The sequence below is a fragment of the Calypte anna genome, chromosome 1 (genome assembly GCF_003957555.1).
Source record: "Calypte anna isolate BGI_N300 chromosome 1, bCalAnn1_v1.p, whole genome shotgun sequence".
NCBI classification, from domain to species: domain Eukaryota; kingdom Metazoa; phylum Chordata; class Aves; order Apodiformes; family Trochilidae; genus Calypte; species Calypte anna.
In genome coordinates, this window is record NC_044244.1 from 4,076,477 (window position 1) to 4,096,597 (window position 20,121).

At 43.6% G+C, this 20,121-nt stretch overlaps 1 protein-coding gene across 1 annotated transcript in view; it reads right to left on the reverse strand.

Moving 5' to 3' along the window:
* Positions 1 to 1,843: 1,843 nt before the first annotated feature.
* The window catches only part of SFMBT2 (Scm like with four mbt domains 2), a 104,182-nt gene continuing 85,904 nt past the window's right edge, over positions 1,844 to 20,121 (reverse strand). Inside the window, exons 15-20 of the mRNA XM_030456681.1 lie at positions 16,598 to 16,707; positions 9,753 to 9,928; positions 8,156 to 8,328; positions 6,114 to 6,359; positions 4,012 to 4,140; positions 1,844 to 1,984 (exon numbers count right to left, since the gene is read on the reverse strand). Coding sequence (XP_030312541.1) covers positions 1,844 to 1,984; positions 4,012 to 4,140; positions 6,114 to 6,359; positions 8,156 to 8,328; positions 9,753 to 9,928; positions 16,598 to 16,707 — 975 coding nt within the window. The remainder of the gene's footprint in view (positions 1,985 to 4,011; positions 4,141 to 6,113; positions 6,360 to 8,155; positions 8,329 to 9,752; positions 9,929 to 16,597; positions 16,708 to 20,121) is intronic.

Genomic DNA, 20,121 nt, shown 5'->3' on the forward strand with positions numbered 1-20,121 from the left:
ACCCATCATGTTCTTCAGAGGCAAATCAGGAAAGTTGCTGAAAGACAGACTAGAAAGTCCTCAGTGATACATGGCAAAGGAAGTCAATGCTTCTTGCCTACACATGCCCTAGGTGAGACAGATTTAGTCCACAGTATTTATTTCTGAGGCTTTCCTTCTTTAATCCAAAGAATTTAAGGAGAAAAGTGATGAAGGAGAAAGCAGCAGCTGTAGCCTGGTCTTTATCATTAGGTTCTTCTGAGCCCACAGTGGTCAGCAGGATTATCTGATCCAAGTTTGCTTTCACCACGTGGTAAGTGCTTGAGGTGGAGTTTAATGTGGCCCTAAGCACAGCCTTCAGATTTGGGGCTAGAAATGGCATTTTCTTTTTAAGAGGGCTTCACTGAGTGAGCTTTGGCACCAGAGCATTTTAACAGGAGTCTCGTTATGGTCAGTGGTTTCCTATAAAATCAGGCTAAAACTCAGAAGAAACCATTTAACTTTCTGAAGGAAGGATTCACTTGCACCTGAAAGTTAAGAGCAGAATTCAGACCTGCTCCCAGTTTGTTTCTTGCTTTTGGGAGAATTCTACATCACTGTGATGCCACCAACCTCTGCTGAGTTACAGCAAATTCAGGCTCAATAACATGACTGATGGGGGACATGTATCCCTGCAAAGTAAATGGGAAATACTTCTATAAATATGACTGAGGCAAATTTAAGGTGTCCAACCCATTCTTTCACCCCTTCTGATGCTCACCCAGCTTGGCATGAAGCAAGCCTGCAATTTCACTGGCCAGGGTGACACTGGGACAATCTGAGGGCTTTATATAAATTGTGTTGGACCCAGATCCTCAGCTGGTCTAAAGCACCTCGGTACAGACAGCCTGAAAACACTAATGCTTTTTATTCCCACCTAGCAACCAAATTCATGAAGGTGCAAATGAAACCAGCATTCACCCACAGTCTCACCATTAAATCAAAACAGCCTTTGTTGTTTTAATTTTCCAGTCCACAGGGGATCAGAGTCAGGCCTTTAGAGTGATTTGGATTTAAGAGGATGGGCTTTGCCTCTGGAAGCTTTCGTGCATGTTCTTGTAGAAGAACATAGTAGTGCACAGATCCCATCAGACTCGGCTCACTGTGCATGGCAGTGCAGCTCAGGATGGGACACCACGAACCAACCCGTTGCAGCCCTGCCAGTTACTGCAGTTTTGTCTGATACTGTACACAGACCATGGGACCTGTTTTACAAGTCTCTCAGGATTAACAACCAGCATATGACTGGTACAACACTTTTTCTTGTTGTAAGACTGGAGAGGTGGGAGGAAAAAAGCCCACTGATCACTAAAATCCAACTTGCAGTAAATCTCAGGTGTTGCTACCAATGACCACACATTTCAATATGAAAGAAGTGTGTTAGAGCTGGTTGAAATAATTGTGTCCAAAATTGTGTCCAAAACTGACCTAAACAAACCATCACCATCCTTTAAAGTCCCACCCTCCTCCTTGGGAATCCATCTGCCACTGGTAGCTTGTTTTAATGAATGCCAAACCATCCCTGCTGGCCTTGCACCACTGTGTAGCAGGTTGGTTCAGGAGGAAAGATGCCAGCAGTCTTTCAGTGTGCTTTACAAGTACAGAAAAAAATATTTCCGTTTTGTTGCTAGTTTTTTTGTTTTGTTCTGTGGTTTTTTTTCCTTCTTCTTTTTTTCTTCTCTACAGATTAATTCCCCTTGCTTCGAATTCCACGTGTTCTTGGAAAATAAAAGGGAGAGGAGGGGAAAAAGCCCCTTGAACAAGCTGAAATGTTGGAAAAGAGAGGGAACAAAAAGGAGGGCAGAAAGAAAATGGAGAAGTGCAGTCAGTTGGCATATTGTGCATAGAAAGCAACTTTTACTCTCTCGATCTGGTGGCAGAGTTTGATGGCTGGACCAAGCTTCAGCTCCATGCATTCCTGCACTGTGGGCAGTGTCAGCAACAGAAGGGCTTGGCCATCAATGTCCTGGGGAAGAAAAAGACATGGAAAATGGTTGTGTTTGTGGACTCAGGAGGACAGAAAGCATAACCAGGTCTGGAGAAGCAAGAAGAGAAGTTTGCTCCAAAAATTAAAGGTGGTTTTGCCCCCTGCCCTTTCTTCCTGGCTTTGGTACTGTCCTCTCCTTCCTCTGGGATTCCTGATGCTTTTTCAGAATTTTTCTAGTGTGTCTTCATACGCTCTCACCTTGGCCTCAGTTTGGGAAAAGCCTCCCAGCTGCTGACATACTGGGTGACTTTCTGCAGAAGCTCTGCAGAGTCCATAAAGATCTGATGAGTCCCATTTTATGACTCTGGAACTAAAGCAGAGGAAGGCTGCAGAAGAGCCCACCAGGAGACAAAAGATGAGTGCCATGGAGAAACTGAAGCTAGTCCTATTGCCAAGTCATAGCCTTTCCCCATCCCTTCTGGCCCATGATTTGCTCAGCCCAGGTTTATGCCTGCCTTGCTCCATGTTGTGTCCTCTGGTCTACCAAGGACTTGTCTTGTTCCACATCAGCTGCTGAACAACAAAGACAGAAGGGCCTGGGCCACCTGAAACCTTTGCAATTTCTGATGTCCCAGAATTAGAAAGTGGCTGGCAGGAACCTCTGAAGGTCACATCATTCCTTCAGGCATATTTATGCAGCAAACTCCATGAACTAGCACCCCATGATGAAAGCCATTTTACCAGGGACTTCTGTTGGCTTTATCACCCTCTTCTTAATTAGGAGCACACATCCTCTTTATTCTTTAATGGGCTGAGAAGCAGACCAGCAGGCCACAAAACTGCTTTTTATCCCTTAGGGAGGATCAGAGTCTAAGTGCAGCAAAACCACTGCAATTCACAGGCAACATGAACTCCCCAGGATGTCCCTGTTTAGCACTAAACACCAGGAGGATTTGGACACCTTAAGCACTGATTTGTCCACGGCTCAAGTTCTTCCTCCATTGAAGCTTGATGGCATGGACCCCTGCACCAGAGCTTCCTTGCAAATCACAAGGAAAAGCTCCAGTCATCTGTGTTTGATTAAAAGGTGCCATAAACCTCTTGGCAAAGGAGAGACAGGGTTGGCTTTCATGCCCTGGCATCACTCCAGGCTGATTAACAAATGGTGGAGGCAGTGAAGCCAGCATCTCATCTCACTACAGAGTGTTTCAGCCTTGCTCTAGACTCCCATTTCAGCTTCTCACAGCCAAAGCTCTCCTCTGGGACACTTATTCATGGTGAAGAATCAGAGGTGTGTTCAATGTGCAGCTGCCCATCCCACTGCCTGCCATCAGCCATGGCCTAATTAACCACATTTGCTTCCTTCTAACTAGAATTAGCACTGCCCCTCACTTGGCTGTTACTTTTAGCCAGGGTTTGGCTGTTTATATATAAAATTACCATGATCACACTGACCTGAGATGAAGCTCATTGGCTCCTGCAAACCCATCTGCTTCATGGAGAGATGCTTGGCATCTCCTAAAATTAGGTGACAGATCTACAGAGGGGCAGAGATGGGAGGTAGGTGTCTACATCCTCATAGGGATCTATGTGTTATTGACAAAATTCAGGCAGCCAGTTTTGGGTTCCAGTAGCAGCTTTCTGCTTCCCAGGCCAATATTTTAAAACAGGGTGGAAGCCATGTGGCCAAGAGAGACAGCTTGCTAGGCACCAAGCAGCCACCAGTTCTTGGTACCCTGAGGTGCCTGTGTGACACCAGCATGGTATTGTGGACCTTGGCATGACCACAAAAAGTCTAAAAACCTTCTGCTTTTCACAAGCACCCCAGATAAGAGTGCTTCTGGTCTGAGGACCTGGCAAAGCTCTGATTCAAGTTTCCAAGGCTTGCCCTGCCTTGTCAAAATTTATGCTATAGCTTGGCCCAAGGGGATCTAAACTCTCATAATGATCTCCTTGTCAATGCCCTGGACCCAGCTAGCAAGGTGGCAAGGTGTTGCTCTTCCTTTTTTTGTGTGTGTGATATGAATAAGCACCGCAGACACAAAGAGTTAGATGAAGATGTCTACCTGCTCCTGAAATATTTTGGCAAGGGGTGCACAGTCGGTCAGTTTAATAAACCTCACGACATCAGTCACAGTCCACTCCAATGGATTACTGTCCAGGATGAGCTTCTCTTCCTCTTCTTGCTTAATTTCCTACACACACACACACACAAAAAAAAAAAAAAAAAAAAAAAATCAACAAAACCAAGAGATCTTGTAAAGAAAACTACCATGTGTGGAGAACCAGGTCAGGGATGTCCTCTGGTGAAGAAGTGCTTGGCACTGAAGGTTAATTTCACAGAATCAATGCATGTTTAGGATGGAAGAGACCCCCAAGATCATCCAGTCCAACCTTTGACTAACACCATAATCAACTACTAAACCATGTCCTTAAGGACCAGGTCCAAATGCCTTTTAAATGCCTCCAGGGATGGTGACTCCACCACTCCAATACCTGCCAACCCTCTCAGTGAAAAAAATATTTCCTAACATCCAGCCTAAACTTCTCCTGGCACAGCTTTCATCCATTCCCTATGGCCCTATCACAATTTACCAAGGAGAAGAGGCTGCTTCCCTCCTTGCTCCAACATCCCTTGAGGTGGTTGAGAGCTTTAAGGTCTCCTCTCAGCCTCTTCTTCTCCAGACTAAAAAACCCCAGCTCCTCAGTTGCTCCTCATAGGACTTGTGCTCCAGGCCCTTCATCACCTTTCCTGCCCTTCTCTGGACACTCTCCAGCACTTCTATGTCTCTTTTACAGTGAAGTGCCCAGAACTGAACGAAGGACTCAAGATACAGCCTCACCAGAGCTGAGCACAGAGGGATGATCTCCCTATTCCTGTTGGACACTGAGTTCCTAATGGAAGCCAGGATGCCATCGGCCTTCTTGGCCACCTGAGCACACTGCTGACTCATATTAAGTCCACTAATACCTCCAGGTCCCTTTCCAACTTACAGCTCTCTAACTACACTTCCCCAGGTCTGTAGCTCACCATGGGTGCAAGACATTTGGCCTTGTTAAACCTCATACAATTAACCTTGACCCATTGGTCCAACCTGTCCAGGTTGTACCAAATTGAATCATGAATCACTCGTAATCGGTTGCCAGCCAGATGTAGTTCCATCCATCCATTTTGGAAGAATTAAGGCCCTCTCACATCCTTGACTTGCATGCACTTCACAATTAACATGGCCCATTGGTCCAACCTGTCCAGGTCCCCCTGTAAGGCTTCCCTACCACCCAGCAGATTGACACAGCCACCTCATTTGGTGTCATCTGCAAATGTACTGTGGGGTACCCTCAGCCCCCTCATCCAAATCATGAATCACTCATAACTGGTTGCCAGCCAGAGTTAGTTCCATCCATCCATTTTGGAAGAATTTAGAAGCCCCTCTTACCTCCTTGACTTGCATTCACTTCACAGCCACCATGGCCCATTGGTCCAACCTGTCTAGGTCCCTCTGTAAGGCTTCCCTACCCTCCAGCAGATTGACACAGCCACCTTGTTTGGTGTGATCTGCAAATGTACTGTGGGGTACACTCAACCCCCTCATCCAAATCATGAATCACTCATAACAAATTTAGTTCCATTCATCCATTTTGGAAGAATTTAGAAGGCCCCCTCACCTCCTTGACTTGCATGTACTTCACAATTAACTTTGTCCCATTGGTCCCCCTGTAAGGCTTCCCTACCCTCCAGCAGACTGACACAGCCACCTTGTTTGGTGTCATCTGCAAATATACTGTGGGGTACGCTTAACCCCCTCATCCAAATCATGAATAAAGATACCAAAGAGAATCACGAATCACTCATGACTGGTTGCCAGCCAGATTTAGTTCCATTCATCCATTTGGGAAGAATTAAGGCCCTCCCACCTCCTTGACATGCATGCACTTCACAATTAACCTTGGCCCATTGGTCCCCCTGTAAGGCTTCCCTACCCTCCACCAGATATTGACTCAGCCACCTCATTTGGTGTCATCTGCAAATGTACCCTGGGTACACTCAACCCCCTCATCCAAATCATGAATTAAGATACTAAAGAGAATCATGAATCACTCAGAACTGTTTGCCAGCCAGATTTAGTTCCATCCATCCATTTGGGAAGAATTTAGAGGGCCCTCTCACCTCCTTGACTTGCGTGCACTTCTCCATCTCACCGTAGGAGTGTGGCTGCGGCCTCCGGCTCCGTCGGGCTCTCTCGGTGGGAGCAGCTCTGTCCAACTCCGTGCTGCTCCGGAGGGTGACAGCTCTGCGGGGCCTGGCAGAGGGGACTTCAGCAGAGGAGGTGTCTGTCTGATCATCCCGGAGCTCTGAGCTGGTTTCCTCACTTCCCGTCTCATCCTCCATGGCATCCGGCTCCTCGTCTTCGCTCTCCTGGATTACAGAGAAACAACATCCAGGTTTGGAGATTAATAGGGCAGCCAAACCCAAAGGCAATGGGTCCAGCTGCATACCTGTGTCCATGCCTGTTCAGGGGAACATTTATTTTAATGGAATTATCTCGTTTTCATTATAGGGCTAAACAGATCAGCTCTCAATTTAGATTTGTTGCAAAATGTAGAGGGAAAAAAAAACAAACCAAACCCACGATGGGCAAATCCTTCTTCTGCTGCTAACAAAAGGTCAATGGCAATAACCCATCTGGCATGAAATGTTCCTCTGTTGGGTTGGCATCTCAAACCTTGTGGCCCTGCAGATGTGCATAAGAAGGGGAAATGGGCAATCATAAAGGAAAAAAATGAAATTCAGGTTGCTTGAGTTGAAGTAAAATCACATAAAGGATTGAATTTAAGCCTTTGCTTTGCTTCAAATTGTCATGTGTGTCATTGGTATTGAAAGGAAGGAAATTTTAGTGCCTTTTATAAATATCTAGATGTACAAGTGTATACTTTTACTTGATTTCTTAGATGGAATATCTGTAAAGCCCAGGACAGAGGACTTCACCCAGTTTTCCCTGCTCGCAGCTCAATACTGCTGGGTTCGTGAAGCAAAAGGCTGAAGGTGAAGCAAAAATTTCTGTTTAGAGCATATTGTACCAGATTCTTGTTATTTCTGTCACACAAGGCTTGCAGGCACACACCAACTGATGGAAAATGTGTATTTTAAACTTTATATATACACAAGTGGCCCAATGTCTTCAACAGCTCAGCTCCAATCTAAGTGTGAGTGTGCACCCGAGCCATATGCTCAGTGAAAGAACACTTTAAGATGACATTAATTATACTGGTTGAAAAACTTGGCTAATGGTTGATTTACACTTAACACAAATTTATTTCAGTCTGAATCCCTTTGAGGCAGGCATAATCTAAGGAAATGAAGAAGAACTGCACCTAGATGAGGACCAAGTCACAGAAATGCAAACAATCAACTGAAAGCCACCTAAAATATCCCCCTCCAGATGAAGCAGAGTGAATTTATGTAAATCAGTTTTATTTTACATCACACAAAGCAGCAAGCACTGGCACTCAGCTGAGGAAGCACAACCACACATGAGCTTTGTCACTGCTATCACAGGAAAACCATCCTGGAATGGTTCACACAGAACTGAGTCTGCCCTGGGTTGTATTTGGACATGAATCACTGCTGAAGTTGGGATCCCACCACATCACACAGCATACTGGAAAGACTGAGGTTTCCAATACCATATATTTGGGACAGAAACCATTTGCTTGTATTCTAAAGCTTCCAGAACATCTATTGTTTGGCATTGTGAACAAAAAATATTATGAATGGATAATGAGAAAAATAAAAGCTGTTGAAAACATAATGGCCCAAGAGTTGCTTTTATTTTTTACAATATTTAGAGATCCGAGACATGTATCACAGACCTCCTTCACTCTGCTATATGCTGCACAAAGAATTCAACATGTTCATCTCCCTGGCTTACAGGTTTATAAGGAAACAAAAGAAAACAGATATAATATTAGATAGCAGGTTAGCTAGTGAGCTAAGGTGGAAGCAAAAACTCCATCTTCTAATTCTAGAACAGACATGAGTAAAGGCCCCTGAAGTGCCCCAATAAAACCAGTCTTGACCTTAGAAGACCAGGGTAGCAAGAAGGGCTTCAAAACAGAAAATGGAAGTGTCAAGGTTTTTTGACAAGTCCTTTAAAAGGTGGAAAAGAGCCCCAAGGGGCTTTTGCTGCCTTATCCCAGGGCAATACACACCTCTGCAGAGCCTCCAGCATTCAAATCGACAGCTGACGACCTCCTTTTCTTCTGCACAAATATGGATTTCCTCCTTTTCCTGCGTCTGGTTGGCTTGACATGTCCACTTTTCATGTTCTTATTTTCCCCAATTGGTGGCTTAATGATTTTTTTCCTCTTCCCATAATAATAAGCTGGAGACATGAAGCAAAATGCCCATTAAAACCTTCAGCCACCGAGAGGAGGAATATTTGGCTTGCTTGTTGTTCCTGGTTCAGTACTGCACTCTAGGTGTACATTTACAAGAAACTTTAAAATACACTGACTTGGAAAAAATGCCCAGTGTAAATATAAGATGTCACCTTAGACTAACAGAGTGTTACAGCTCTTATGTAAACACATTTACTAGTGGTGAGTGAGGAGCTCAGAATTTAACCCTGCAGTATGTAGTTAGGCAAAGCTTCCAGTGAGCCAAAGGGGGATATGGAAGGAGAGAGAGGCCATCATCTTTCAGACTTGGACCAATGCCCTTCTGAATGAGTTAACAGTCTTAAACACAAGTTCAGATGCTGAAGTTTCCAGCAGAAAAAGGGTCATCTCTCCTGAATTATGTATGCTTGTTCAATGCATGAAAGGATGGGTTTATATTGCCTTCAGCTGTTTCATGTCCTGAGTTGAAATTAAGGATGTGAGAGTCTTCTGATCTTACATTAGATGCTTTTTGGCATGGTCTACAGTATCCTCTGAGGCCAACAGATATTCTGTCCTTCGCCAGCTGGAGCACCCCTAGACTACAATGGCACCTGACACCCATGTCAAAGCTTATCCCTGAACTGAACCTTTTCATCAAATCGATAGAGCTTTGAGGAACAATTCCTGCAGACACATACAAGCACCAGCTTTGAATGAGACAATCTCAGCTGGAGCTCCAGAAGCTGTACTCCTTCAGCTATTTACTCCCAGTGGAAGCCAGCAGTCTAGCTCAGGTGTAGACTCCTACAGAAACCCATATTCAGTGATCTGAGTAGCTTCCTGTGCCCATTCCTTGTTCTAATTAGTTTAAACCAATCATAACGGTTTCTTGAAACCTTTGTGGAAGGCAGACAGGAGACACTTCCACTTTCCTGATCTTTTTAAGAGCCAGAAATATCAGTAACATTGGCAACAAAAAAATTGGGAGCATGTGCCTAACTTCAGCCTTCCTGAATAAGTAGGATGATGTTTCTATATTGAACACCTCAAGCAGAGAGTCAATGCTACCAAACTTCTTCCACCACCTTGGCACTGTGCTACTGGCCTGTGCTGGTGTGTATGACAGACACTTCTCACAGGATAGGACAGGATTCATCTCACCTAACGAAGGTGTCTCATATGTACCAGATTAAATCTCAGCTTGTATTAACTTTACATATGAAGCGAAGTCAAGACTCCCAAAGACTTTAAAACAGACATATCAGGACACATCCTGGCCAGGACTCAAGGACTGCTCTTAGATGAGATGAATCCTACTCAATATTAAGCTGTCACACAACTCCTCTTCTTCATCACCAGCTCATGCAGAGTCTCCCACTGCTCTGATTCCCAGCTAGCAATAAGAAACATTTTGGCCAGTACTCACTGTACTTGGTTTTAGTATGAATGGAGCAGTTCTCTGGGCAGACTTCGGCCACTAGAACAGGACTGAACAAATTGGGGCAGCACTCCAACTTTGCACAGACTCTTCTGCAGAAATCTGCTACCTGATCCGACGTTCGCACGATCTTAACCGTGGCCCTGTACGTCTTCCCCCTGTACCTGGAGAAGAGTGAAAGACCCCATGTCACCAGTCAAGCCATTTCCACCAATACTACAGACCAGACTCTTTTGCTGGGGAGATTTCTTCCTTCACAACTTTTGGGAAGGCAGGCAGAATAGGTCTGCTTGGTTTTGTGGTTCCGTTTCAGATGGAGGAAGGCAAGGCAGGGCAAAATGATCCTGGAACCAGAACTGTGGAGATGATTTAGGGATGAACACAGGCAAAACACACACAGATAAAATGTATCAGTGGATATAGCAAAAGAGGGGAAAAAAATCACAGCAGTCTTGGTGAAGATACTACACAGGACAGTAAGCCCATACAACCAACAACACAGTTTTGGGGAGAGGGATGCAGTCTTTCTTCATATAAACTGTGATGAGAAGCTTATACACCTTGCAGAGCTGTCTGGTCACCATCCTGTGTTTGAGATGCACTGGAGACTTTTTCTATGAGCCTTCAAGACACCTTTGGTCTTCTCCATTGCCATCTTTCTCAAGGCAGCTCTCATACAGCTCACAAGAAGCCCCTAATTCCATTGTGCCAACTGTGGTTACTTGGGATACACAAACAGAGTAGAAGTATCCATGTGGAACTGCTGTGCCACACAGGGACCGGGTGACTTCATCACTATGAGATGTAGGCAACACAAAACCCAAGGAACTCATCAGGAGTCTCTTTAACTGGACTGCAGGAACAGGCTCTAAAAACTGATTCCTACAGGGAATGCTCAGAGAACAACTCTGCAGTGAAAAGTTTGTCTTAAATTTGTTAACCATGTGCTACTAAGAGATTTATATGAAGTGTTTCTGAGTGATACATGGCTAAGGAAGATTAAGTCACATCCCCGCTGTAACACATTGTAGATGTGAACCCTGAAAAACCAATTATCCCCATAATTTATTAAATAGCAGTACGAAGCTATTGTAAACAGTGAGATAAGGTTTTTTAAAAACATCTCTTGCACGTCCTGAGGAATGCAACAGCAGAGAGAATCAGGCGAGTGCCTGGCACTAAGGCATTGAAAGTGTGCTTAGAGGAGAGAAAACCAACACACACAAAAGAGGGAGAGACAGTGAAAGAAAGATTACTGGATGGATGGCAATAAAAGACAGAGTCATCAAGGAAAAATGAGATGAAGCATTTGAGAGTGCATTTAGACCCCACAGTTCCCTAGCAGGGAAGCAGCTGCCAAGAGTCAGATATGGAAGGGGAAGAGGAGGAGAAGGTTAAACAAAGGAGATGTAGCTGGAGAGTTAAACACACAGTGAGTTAAATACACAGGTTCCCCTCTGAAGGTTTTACTGAGTTGCACAGAGCAAATGAGAAAACCTCTTTTGCTGCTCTTCCTCCCAACAGCTCCTTCTGGACAGATTGGAGTATGGGCAAAAGTTCTGAAACTGTGGTACCTAAATTAAATTTGGATCTGAGAACTGCCAAGTCCAACCATCCTGATGTTGCAAAGACTTGATCCAAACAATCACCTCAACACCAAACTCTTCTACACCCTAAATGAGCATTTCTGCAAGGCACCAGATTCTGACATCCCTCTTGGTACCTGAGCAAGGACCTTTGGTCCTGAAGAAAACAGTGGATACATTCATCTGAGTGAATGAATGAATGGATGGCTTAATTATCCAACTCTTCATGCATCCTGACAGACCTGGACAGATGACATAAAATGGAAGAAGCTCCTTCCAGACACAGAACACTGTTATCCCAGACTCCCCATGAAACAGCTGCACAGGCAGATTGGCTGGAGGGGGTTTGGCAATACCTAGCAGCAAAAGAACAAACTCCAGAGCCATTCAAATGTCTCTGCTTATAAACGTTTTCTATTTCTTTTCAATGTGTTTGAAAAGACTCCTGCCCTTATTACTTCTCCAGGAGCCATTAAGTTTAGATCATTAGGCCGGTGAGGCCCATGACAGTCTGATTCCTGTGCAGAATATCTCTGAATATACCTTCACCTGAACCCCAACAACTCTGGTTGAACTAAATCATCACTTCCAGAAAAGTATCACCCTCCCTCTAAAGGTCTCCACACTGGAAGAATCCTGGCAGCAGGAGCACCTGTACTGATACCCTCATTTTATGTCTGGATGTGTCTGGATTTAACTTCTATTTATTTGTCCTTGTCCTGACATTCAGTCCTAGGATAAAAAGGCTGCATCTGGTTTTGTTTCCCTGCAAAAGCACTGTAATCACATTGTCTCTTGATCTTCTTTCTTATAGGCTTAAGAAAGCTTCCTGATGGGTATTATTCAAGGATGGCTGACTTTTTCTAACTGTGTGCTTCCTACTGTGTTTGGCTGCCCAGAAAGGACCCATTGTACTAAAGTGCCTGGTGGAAAAGAAAAAAAAAAAAAAGAAGAAACCAGGAAAATGAACAACTGACTGATTTCACAGTCTAGTTTGAATGCAACACACAAAGCAATTAACAGAATGGAAGGCAAAATAGAGATCAACATGATGGTAGCAACCAGTCTCAATAACCCAAGGTGTCAGTACTGGCTGCAGAAATATTTTTTGCATGATTTTGGATTTGGCAGTGCCTCTTTCAACTATAAACCAGGATCTGTTAATATTTTCCATAGTCCTCACACACTAAAGATTTTTAACACAAACACCAGCAAGTGTAATCTGAGCTGTTCTAGGAAAACCATGCAGAAAAAGCTCCTTTGGATATAATCAGAAAAACCCTTTCTGTTAGCATCAGTCAAGAAAAGGAGTTACTACTGATATTCCTGCTGATGCTTCCATACTAGGACTTCTATTTTCCAACCACTGTTAAGCAGTAAGTAACATGCACAGCATGGCAACACTGGAGACTTGGAAAACAGCCACGACAAGCAAAACATATTGTTTCCTCAGAAATCATTGTTCTTTTAAAAAGCACTTTCCAGCTAAAGAGAAGGAAATTTTCCTTTCTTCCTTTATCTGTCCTCAGATCCCCAAAACTGGAGAAACCTTCATGGCTGAAACTACTCCATGAAAAATATGCTCAGGATCTTTGCTGACCCATGAGCAACAATATTAAGCAAACAGCACTTTGCTGGCAGTATAATTCTGCTTTTGAAGCCTCCTTTGGTGATAAAATAGATCAGAGGTTCAGGAGAACAAAATGTCTTCTAGGAGCTCCAGTCAGGGACCATTGTGTGAGGAGGTGAAAAGCCTCATGCTGAAGGCACTTCAAACAGTAAGAATACTGAGACTACCCTCATTTTCAAAAGTCTCATCCACAGTTCTGACAATCACTGAGGCTATTTTGAACTATTCAGTGGCTAAAAGCCTACATTTTCTTTTGGGAGACCAAAAACTCTTATCTGCTCTTTTGCAAGAATTTTTACGTTTGTCTTGCTAGCTTGAAGTCTGCAAAACGTAAGAAATCTTCAGGAAGCTCTCACTGTCCACAGCACACAACCAACATATCCCTGTATCAGTTCTACCAGAGGCATTTTATCAGCAGAAAATAACAGAAATTGTCCAGCACCCACTTCATTAGGTCTCAAACAAAGATTGCTTGTGTGGGCCCACTGCAAATGCCAAAAATCCTTAAAGTCTTCACCAAAACCCTGATATTATTGAATCTACTCAGTGTATCTTGAATACCAGTATTTTGCAGATAACCTAAGGCTGGGCAAAATCCTTAAGAATGCTGCAGTTATATTCCTTCAAAGCTATTTATTCATCCAATGATGTTTTGTGTTCTTGAAGACAGGATTCAGAAAGGGCCTTGGAACTGTTCTGGTTGTAAGGAGCTGTCTTTTTAACTCTCCTCTTAATTATGGAAGGAAAGAGTTTAAGTCATTCCATTGATGCTAATGACTTCTGTCTCAAATATCTGATGCAGAAAGCCACCTGATCACACCAATTCACCCTTGTAGTGCCTTCAGAAGTCTTGCAGCAGAGCTGATGTGGAAGACAAATCAAATTACATGAGCTGTAGCTTTGTAGTGACCTCTGCAGAGCATCCTTAACAAGTGGCTCCCCTTGGACATCACAACATTTCTCACAACCCTTTGGCTTCAGTAGTCCAGCCAACTTCCCACTCAACCACCCCACACCTCCAGAGCTTGGCTCTAAGGATGCCATGGGAGACTGGGCTGAAAATTTTGCTAGAAACAACCTAAGTAACTTCCACTGGTTTTCCTTCAGTTACTTCACCTCATCAGACACAGACAGGGTATCTGATTTAATTTTTTCTTTTTTTTTTAATTTTTTTTATTTCATGTTTTCTGCTTCTGCACAACCAAATCCAATAAAAACCCCGGTGTGCTTCTTGATGAAGCAGCTCAAGCAAAGTCAAGATGGAAGACAGAATGAAGGCCTAGGGTAGCCAAGTAGTTTTAGGGCATGTCAAACCTTTGACACCTGCTCAAGGAAATACTCAAACTACCTGAAGGAAAGCTGGTCTGACCAGCCAGCTCCAGTTCAAGCTCCAGCTTGAAGCCAGCTCCAACCTCAGAAGCCAGATAGCTACAGTGCCATGTCCAGCCCCATCAGCTCTATCTCCTCAGGAGTCAGAGGAGAAAGCCACACTGAATGAGAAAACATTGCTATGAAGTTTTTTCCAGGGTTCTAAGCCACTCCAAAACATGATGTCCCAGCTCTCAGCCTGTAATGATGGATTCTGTGGATCAATGAAGCTGAAAGATGCTTCCTGACTTGCTGAAGAGCTGAGGGTGCTGCCATCATCCAAGACCTCATACACAGCCTGTGTCCAGCTGAACATCATGAAATACAAAACCTCCTTGCTGCAAAGCACAGGATAATCTTTTATCTGGTAGGCTACCTAGATACAGGGTCTATCTCACCAGGCTGGCTGCTTTGCTAAATAGATGGCAGGAGGAAAAAGACAGAGGAAGTAATGGGTAGGAGCATGATAGGAAAAGGTAACAGAGCCAGAAGTCCTTATGAGAGTATAATTACCACGTTGGGAAACAGTGAGGGAGGAGGAACAGTTGATTTGATAGGGATGAGTGACAATCCATAGCAGCCCATGTACCCATAACTGAGCTGGTCTCCCTGGGGTTAAGCACACCAGGAGTCAGCAAGCTGCTGCCTGGGGTCTCAGTGGTTTGGGCTGTAGACATAGCTGACTATCAGGAACAAGACATCCATGGCACCTGATGGTCATCTGAACGTTTTCCTGGGTGTGTTCCATTAGAAATAAGGATTTTAGCAACCTTAAGACCTACAAACTGCTGCTTCTGCCCAAGGTGGAGCCCCACAATCAAATGATAAATTCCAACCAAGTCCTATGTTGGATACTGCTAATAGGAAAACTGCTTATGAGTTCATCTGTTTGCAGGACAGGATATGAAGATGGGGGATAACAACTTGATTTCACAACTGCCAAGCACCTGTAGCAGTGCAGTACCTGATACTGGCTAGTACAAGGTGTGAGAGCCTGGAATCAGTGTGAACCAGGGCATGGACAACAACTTGTTTCTAATGAATATCTGCATGCACAAGGATGACTTTGAGATTTCCATCCACAAAATTTCAATTGACAAACACAAATGCAAGACTTTCCACATGGGTGAAAGAAGCAAATTAAAAGTAGGATTTTCTAGCAATTTTTCATTTCTATTTACATGCCTCTTTTTGAAAAGCAGTTTCCAAGTAAGCAGAAAAAAAGCTTCTCAATTTGCTCCCTCAATAAGAGCACACAGGAACTTTCTGCAATATCTGCATGGCCAAAGATCAAATACAATAGCAATCAATAGTGTCATGTTTGACAGCTAATGATTTCAAATAAGCAAGAGAAAATTGCTTTTATTTGAAAAGGAGTAACAGAGTTCAGCACAAAAGTTGAGATTCACTGCATTTAACTCTGAAGTACTCCAAAAGTCAAGGTGACACCAAGGGAGTCAATGCAGAGAGATGTCTGCAAAGAATTATTTGTTGACATTTATCTTGAAGCAGGAGGAATTGCTCTTTGGAGGGACTCTGAAGAAAGCTTAGGTGAGAGCACCCTCTTTTAGACTAATGGTTGTTGAGATACATCCTAAGTGTAGCACCCACTACAGAAAGGGCACAGAAAGGGCACACACAGGGGAAAATTCAAAGTAGGAAAGGGCAATTTAGTATTTTCTAGATGCAGTTTCTTAAGTTATTAGATGAGAATTGAAATGTATATTCTAGAAAGGCCTCGAATCTTGACCTAAATCTCAGATCTGATTGTATTTTGTCCTACTCACTTTCCAGCTTAAAGATGTATCCCTGCTGTTTTGTTTGCACTTTTAATTTTGTGCCATTCACGGTTCTAAGGTGACAGGTTCTATATTAAAAGCAGTAATCCTCCTATACTTAGAAAGCCAGGAACTGAGCTATTTCAATAATACCCAAGCTTATAGGAACAGCTTATCATAAAACTCAGGACTTCACTTAATAAACATGTCATTTTTCATCAAATTCTGCATGGCTGCTTGGAGAAAGACAACAGAGCTGAACTGTTCAGGTGAATATTTCATTTCTGAAGCTGCTAAAGAACGAGTCAAATAATGAAACGGAGCAAAACAACTATTAGAAATAATAATGATATAATAATAAATAATTAGAAAACTCTCACAATGAGAAAAAACTTTTTTTTCCTTTTTCCCCCAGCCAGTTCCACTACTTTTGAAACCTCCCGAACAAAAGAGAACACACTGAAGACTTACTTTGCTTTAAGTGTTTCCTCTTGGAAATTCCACTGAGGGTCTTCCACTAGCTGCAGTTCTCGTAAAACACTCCCTGGCTTGTAAGCTGCATTGATCACCATGCTGAGAACCTATTGAGAGACAATGGACAGCATTGATGGGTTTAGAAGTAGTCCTTGACCACACTGAATCTGATCCCAGGTGCTGCAGAGGCAGCAGCAGCTCTCAGGTGCTGATTTAGATGCAAAGCTGTAGAGGATAAGTGCATGATGAAATGAGAAGAGGTCCCAGGCTGGAACAATGTGCCAATTATATTGTAGGTCACATCAGTCTGATATGGTGACTGCATTAAATGCTGCTAGCTAACCCCCCAAATCTCCTGTTAATCAGTATTTTCCTTTGAGTCAGACCCTCTCTGACTCTCAAATTCTACTCCTTGCATCCAGGCTGGCTCAATTCAATAAAAAACGAAAATACTTCTGATGGCTCAACCAGGTAGAGAGTCACGTGGACACACTGAGAGGGTGAATTTCACACACTTGAGGTCAGTGATACACTTGAGCATCTGAGTGCTGTGTGCCTTGGCTGCATTAACAGAATAATAATGAAGCCTTCACAAAAAAAGCATTTGCAGGAGGTGTGTCTAAAACCAGCGTGTGTCCACTCTGCACCACAAAACACATGTGCCAATCCATTTAATCCAAAGTCTCTGAGAATAAGAATGATTCCTACTCTTGGCTCAGGGAATCTAAGCTTTAATAGTCTGCACTTGGCCTAAGGAGGTAAACAGAAGAAAAACCCAATCTCTTTAACAGCACCAGCCCATGTGTTTGAACACTCTGCATTGTATGTACATGAATGGACCCACAGTGAGCCCAGATTGGGTTTGCTGTAATTCACCCCTTCACCTAATGCCTTTTAATTCTTTGGGGGCTTGCAAATGACAGCACAACAATGAGCTTTAAGTTTTCCCAGCACCCATGAATGTGGCTCCCCAAAAATTAAAACCTGACTAAGTGATACTGCCAAGAGCAATGTGTTTGTGTTGTGGGGCTTTTTCCTGTTTGGTTTTGTTTGGGTTTTGGGTTGTTTTGTTTTTGGTTTTGTTTGTTTAATCCAGCACCCTGAGGATTTTCACATCTTCTGAAAACCTCACATGATTAATTCTTTTCAGGCAAGGGCTTCCCTTCATGCTGCACAGCACCATGTAAAATTGCAGTGGTTTGAGCTGCCTGGCTCGGTTATTAACTAGAAGCAAACTGTGATTTATCACTGGGACCTTGGAAACATTACTTGTGCTGCTGTTTTGAAAAAGTGCAATTAGAGATACCTAAAGCAATGCCCAGTATTTAGCACCAACATCTTATACAGCTCTGACCCCCTGCACATCTCAAAGCTCTCCATGAGGAAGGGCAGGAGCACATTCCCTGTCTCACAGAAGGGGAAACTACAACACAGATTCACCCATGTATCTCCAGCTGGTTCCTATCTCATCAGACAACCCATAATACTCATTACTGAGCCATACTGCTTCCTAAGACAACAAAAAGCTTCTGAGTGAGGCCATCCAGTTGCTCAATCACATCTTGTCTTGCCTGGTACCCACCATACAGACTGATGGCTCTGACCCAGAGACCCAATGCAGGGAAGCCAAAGGTGGGTTCCCAAAAACCACCTGCCTGGGTAGCTTCCATGCTACCATCAGATGTGTTCCCCTTTGACCAGAAAACCCAGGGAGCTGTTTAGCCACCCAGGCAGGAGCCTGTTGGGAAAGGTCTCTTCATGCACACTTCTACCTTCTTGCTGGTGAGACAGAGAAGAGTAGAAGGGAAACATCTCTTGCTGACCCATTCCCACAAACAGGGCTGCTCTGCTGCTCTACCAGGATGATGGTGTTTGTATGAGGTATCTGGATGAGTTGTCAGAACAGTTAGGAAATAAGCAAGAAAAGAAAGCCCAATGCTGCAAATAGCAGTGTGGCCCTGCCTGGGCATTATCCCAGACACCTAATCAACTCCAGCCCTGAAAAGACATCCACAATTCCAGGACTTTTCTCAAAGCTGGCTTGTCATCAGCAGCACTTGGTAAAACTCCTAAACTCAGTTTACAGAAGAGTGTTTCGTAAGAACAATCATTTCCCTTTAAGGGAATATGAAATGTTTGAGGGTTCTTTTTTTTAAGAAAAAAAACTTTGGCACTTTACCCTCCAGCAGGAGTCCATCATGATGTTAACTGTGTTATCTTCTAACAACATTATCCCTTCAGATCACACACTATTAAAGACTAGGGAGAAACAAGAACACTTGTGGAAATGTTAACTGGAATTAAAGCAGAAACAGTGAAGAAACCCAGACCAGTTTCCAGCTTTCCAGTTTCCAGCTCTCTCTGGAGATGGAAAGCCACTTCACCCTTAACAGTCTTGTCAAACTTTGATCTCTAAACTCCCTTGGTTGCTGTGAAACCAGTCTGAGATTTTGACCATTTGCTTTCATCCCTTTTTAGCAGAACAGTGGTGTGGTTGGTGGTACCTTGGACCAGAGGCTTAGACACCACCAACCTTGCTGCTACCCATCCATGAGGTTTTTTGATACTGATGAACTCTGGATTTCCACAGGCAAGTAGGTCGGAGGCACATCAGTGAGCATCATCATACAGCACCTTCATGAGCTTCTCCCCAACCTTATAAGCACCTGACAGCTATAAAGTCTTCCATGTCACAGAGTTTCAAGTGCACAAGGGCCCTTTTCTGAGCACCTCTGGATGTGCCTGGTGTCACTGGGCAGTTCAGCACCTTTCTTCCCATCAAACCTTTGTGATGTTCACACGTTTCTCACATCTCTCCCCCTCTTCATTAATAGTCCCAACTCTGGATGAAGCCTTCTCAGGAGGTATCACTGATGAGGTGCAGTTCAATACCATCACACCTCTTCCCCTCTTCAAGAGCCCAATGGTCACCCAATGGTCACTAGCCTTGTGAGGAGAAACTCAGCTTCCTTCCTCCATGAGATGTAAGCCCATACCTTCTATCTAAGAGAGATCCTAACTCCCAGAATACCCTCAGGCAGCTCCATAAGCATTTATTTTATTTTCCTTGGAATAATGATGTATGTCTGTGGGACACAGAGAGAAAGAAAATAAGAATTCTTCAGAATTCTTTATAATAGACAATCAAGCACCTAAAAGCAAGCTTTTTTCATAGTCAAGGCTGTAGCATGTAAGTGCCAACATGCTTAGGAAAGTCCATGACATTTCAAAAATTCAGATAACCACATCCTGAGTTGGAAGAACTTTTACAGAGGAGCTGAAGGCCACAGATATTAATGAACCTTCATGTAAAAATGTAGCTGATAACTTTCTGAGATTATAGGTTCCTGCCATTCCAACACCCAATCTGATCATTAATGACAATGCCATCAGCCTGGCTGGATCATACACCTAAGGCTTAGTAAAAGCTACTTGATTTTCTGAGCACCATGATTTAATTATGCAAATTCTCCCTAAGAAGTCGTGCTGTGCTTCAAAAATTCAAGCTGCAGAGAGCAAAA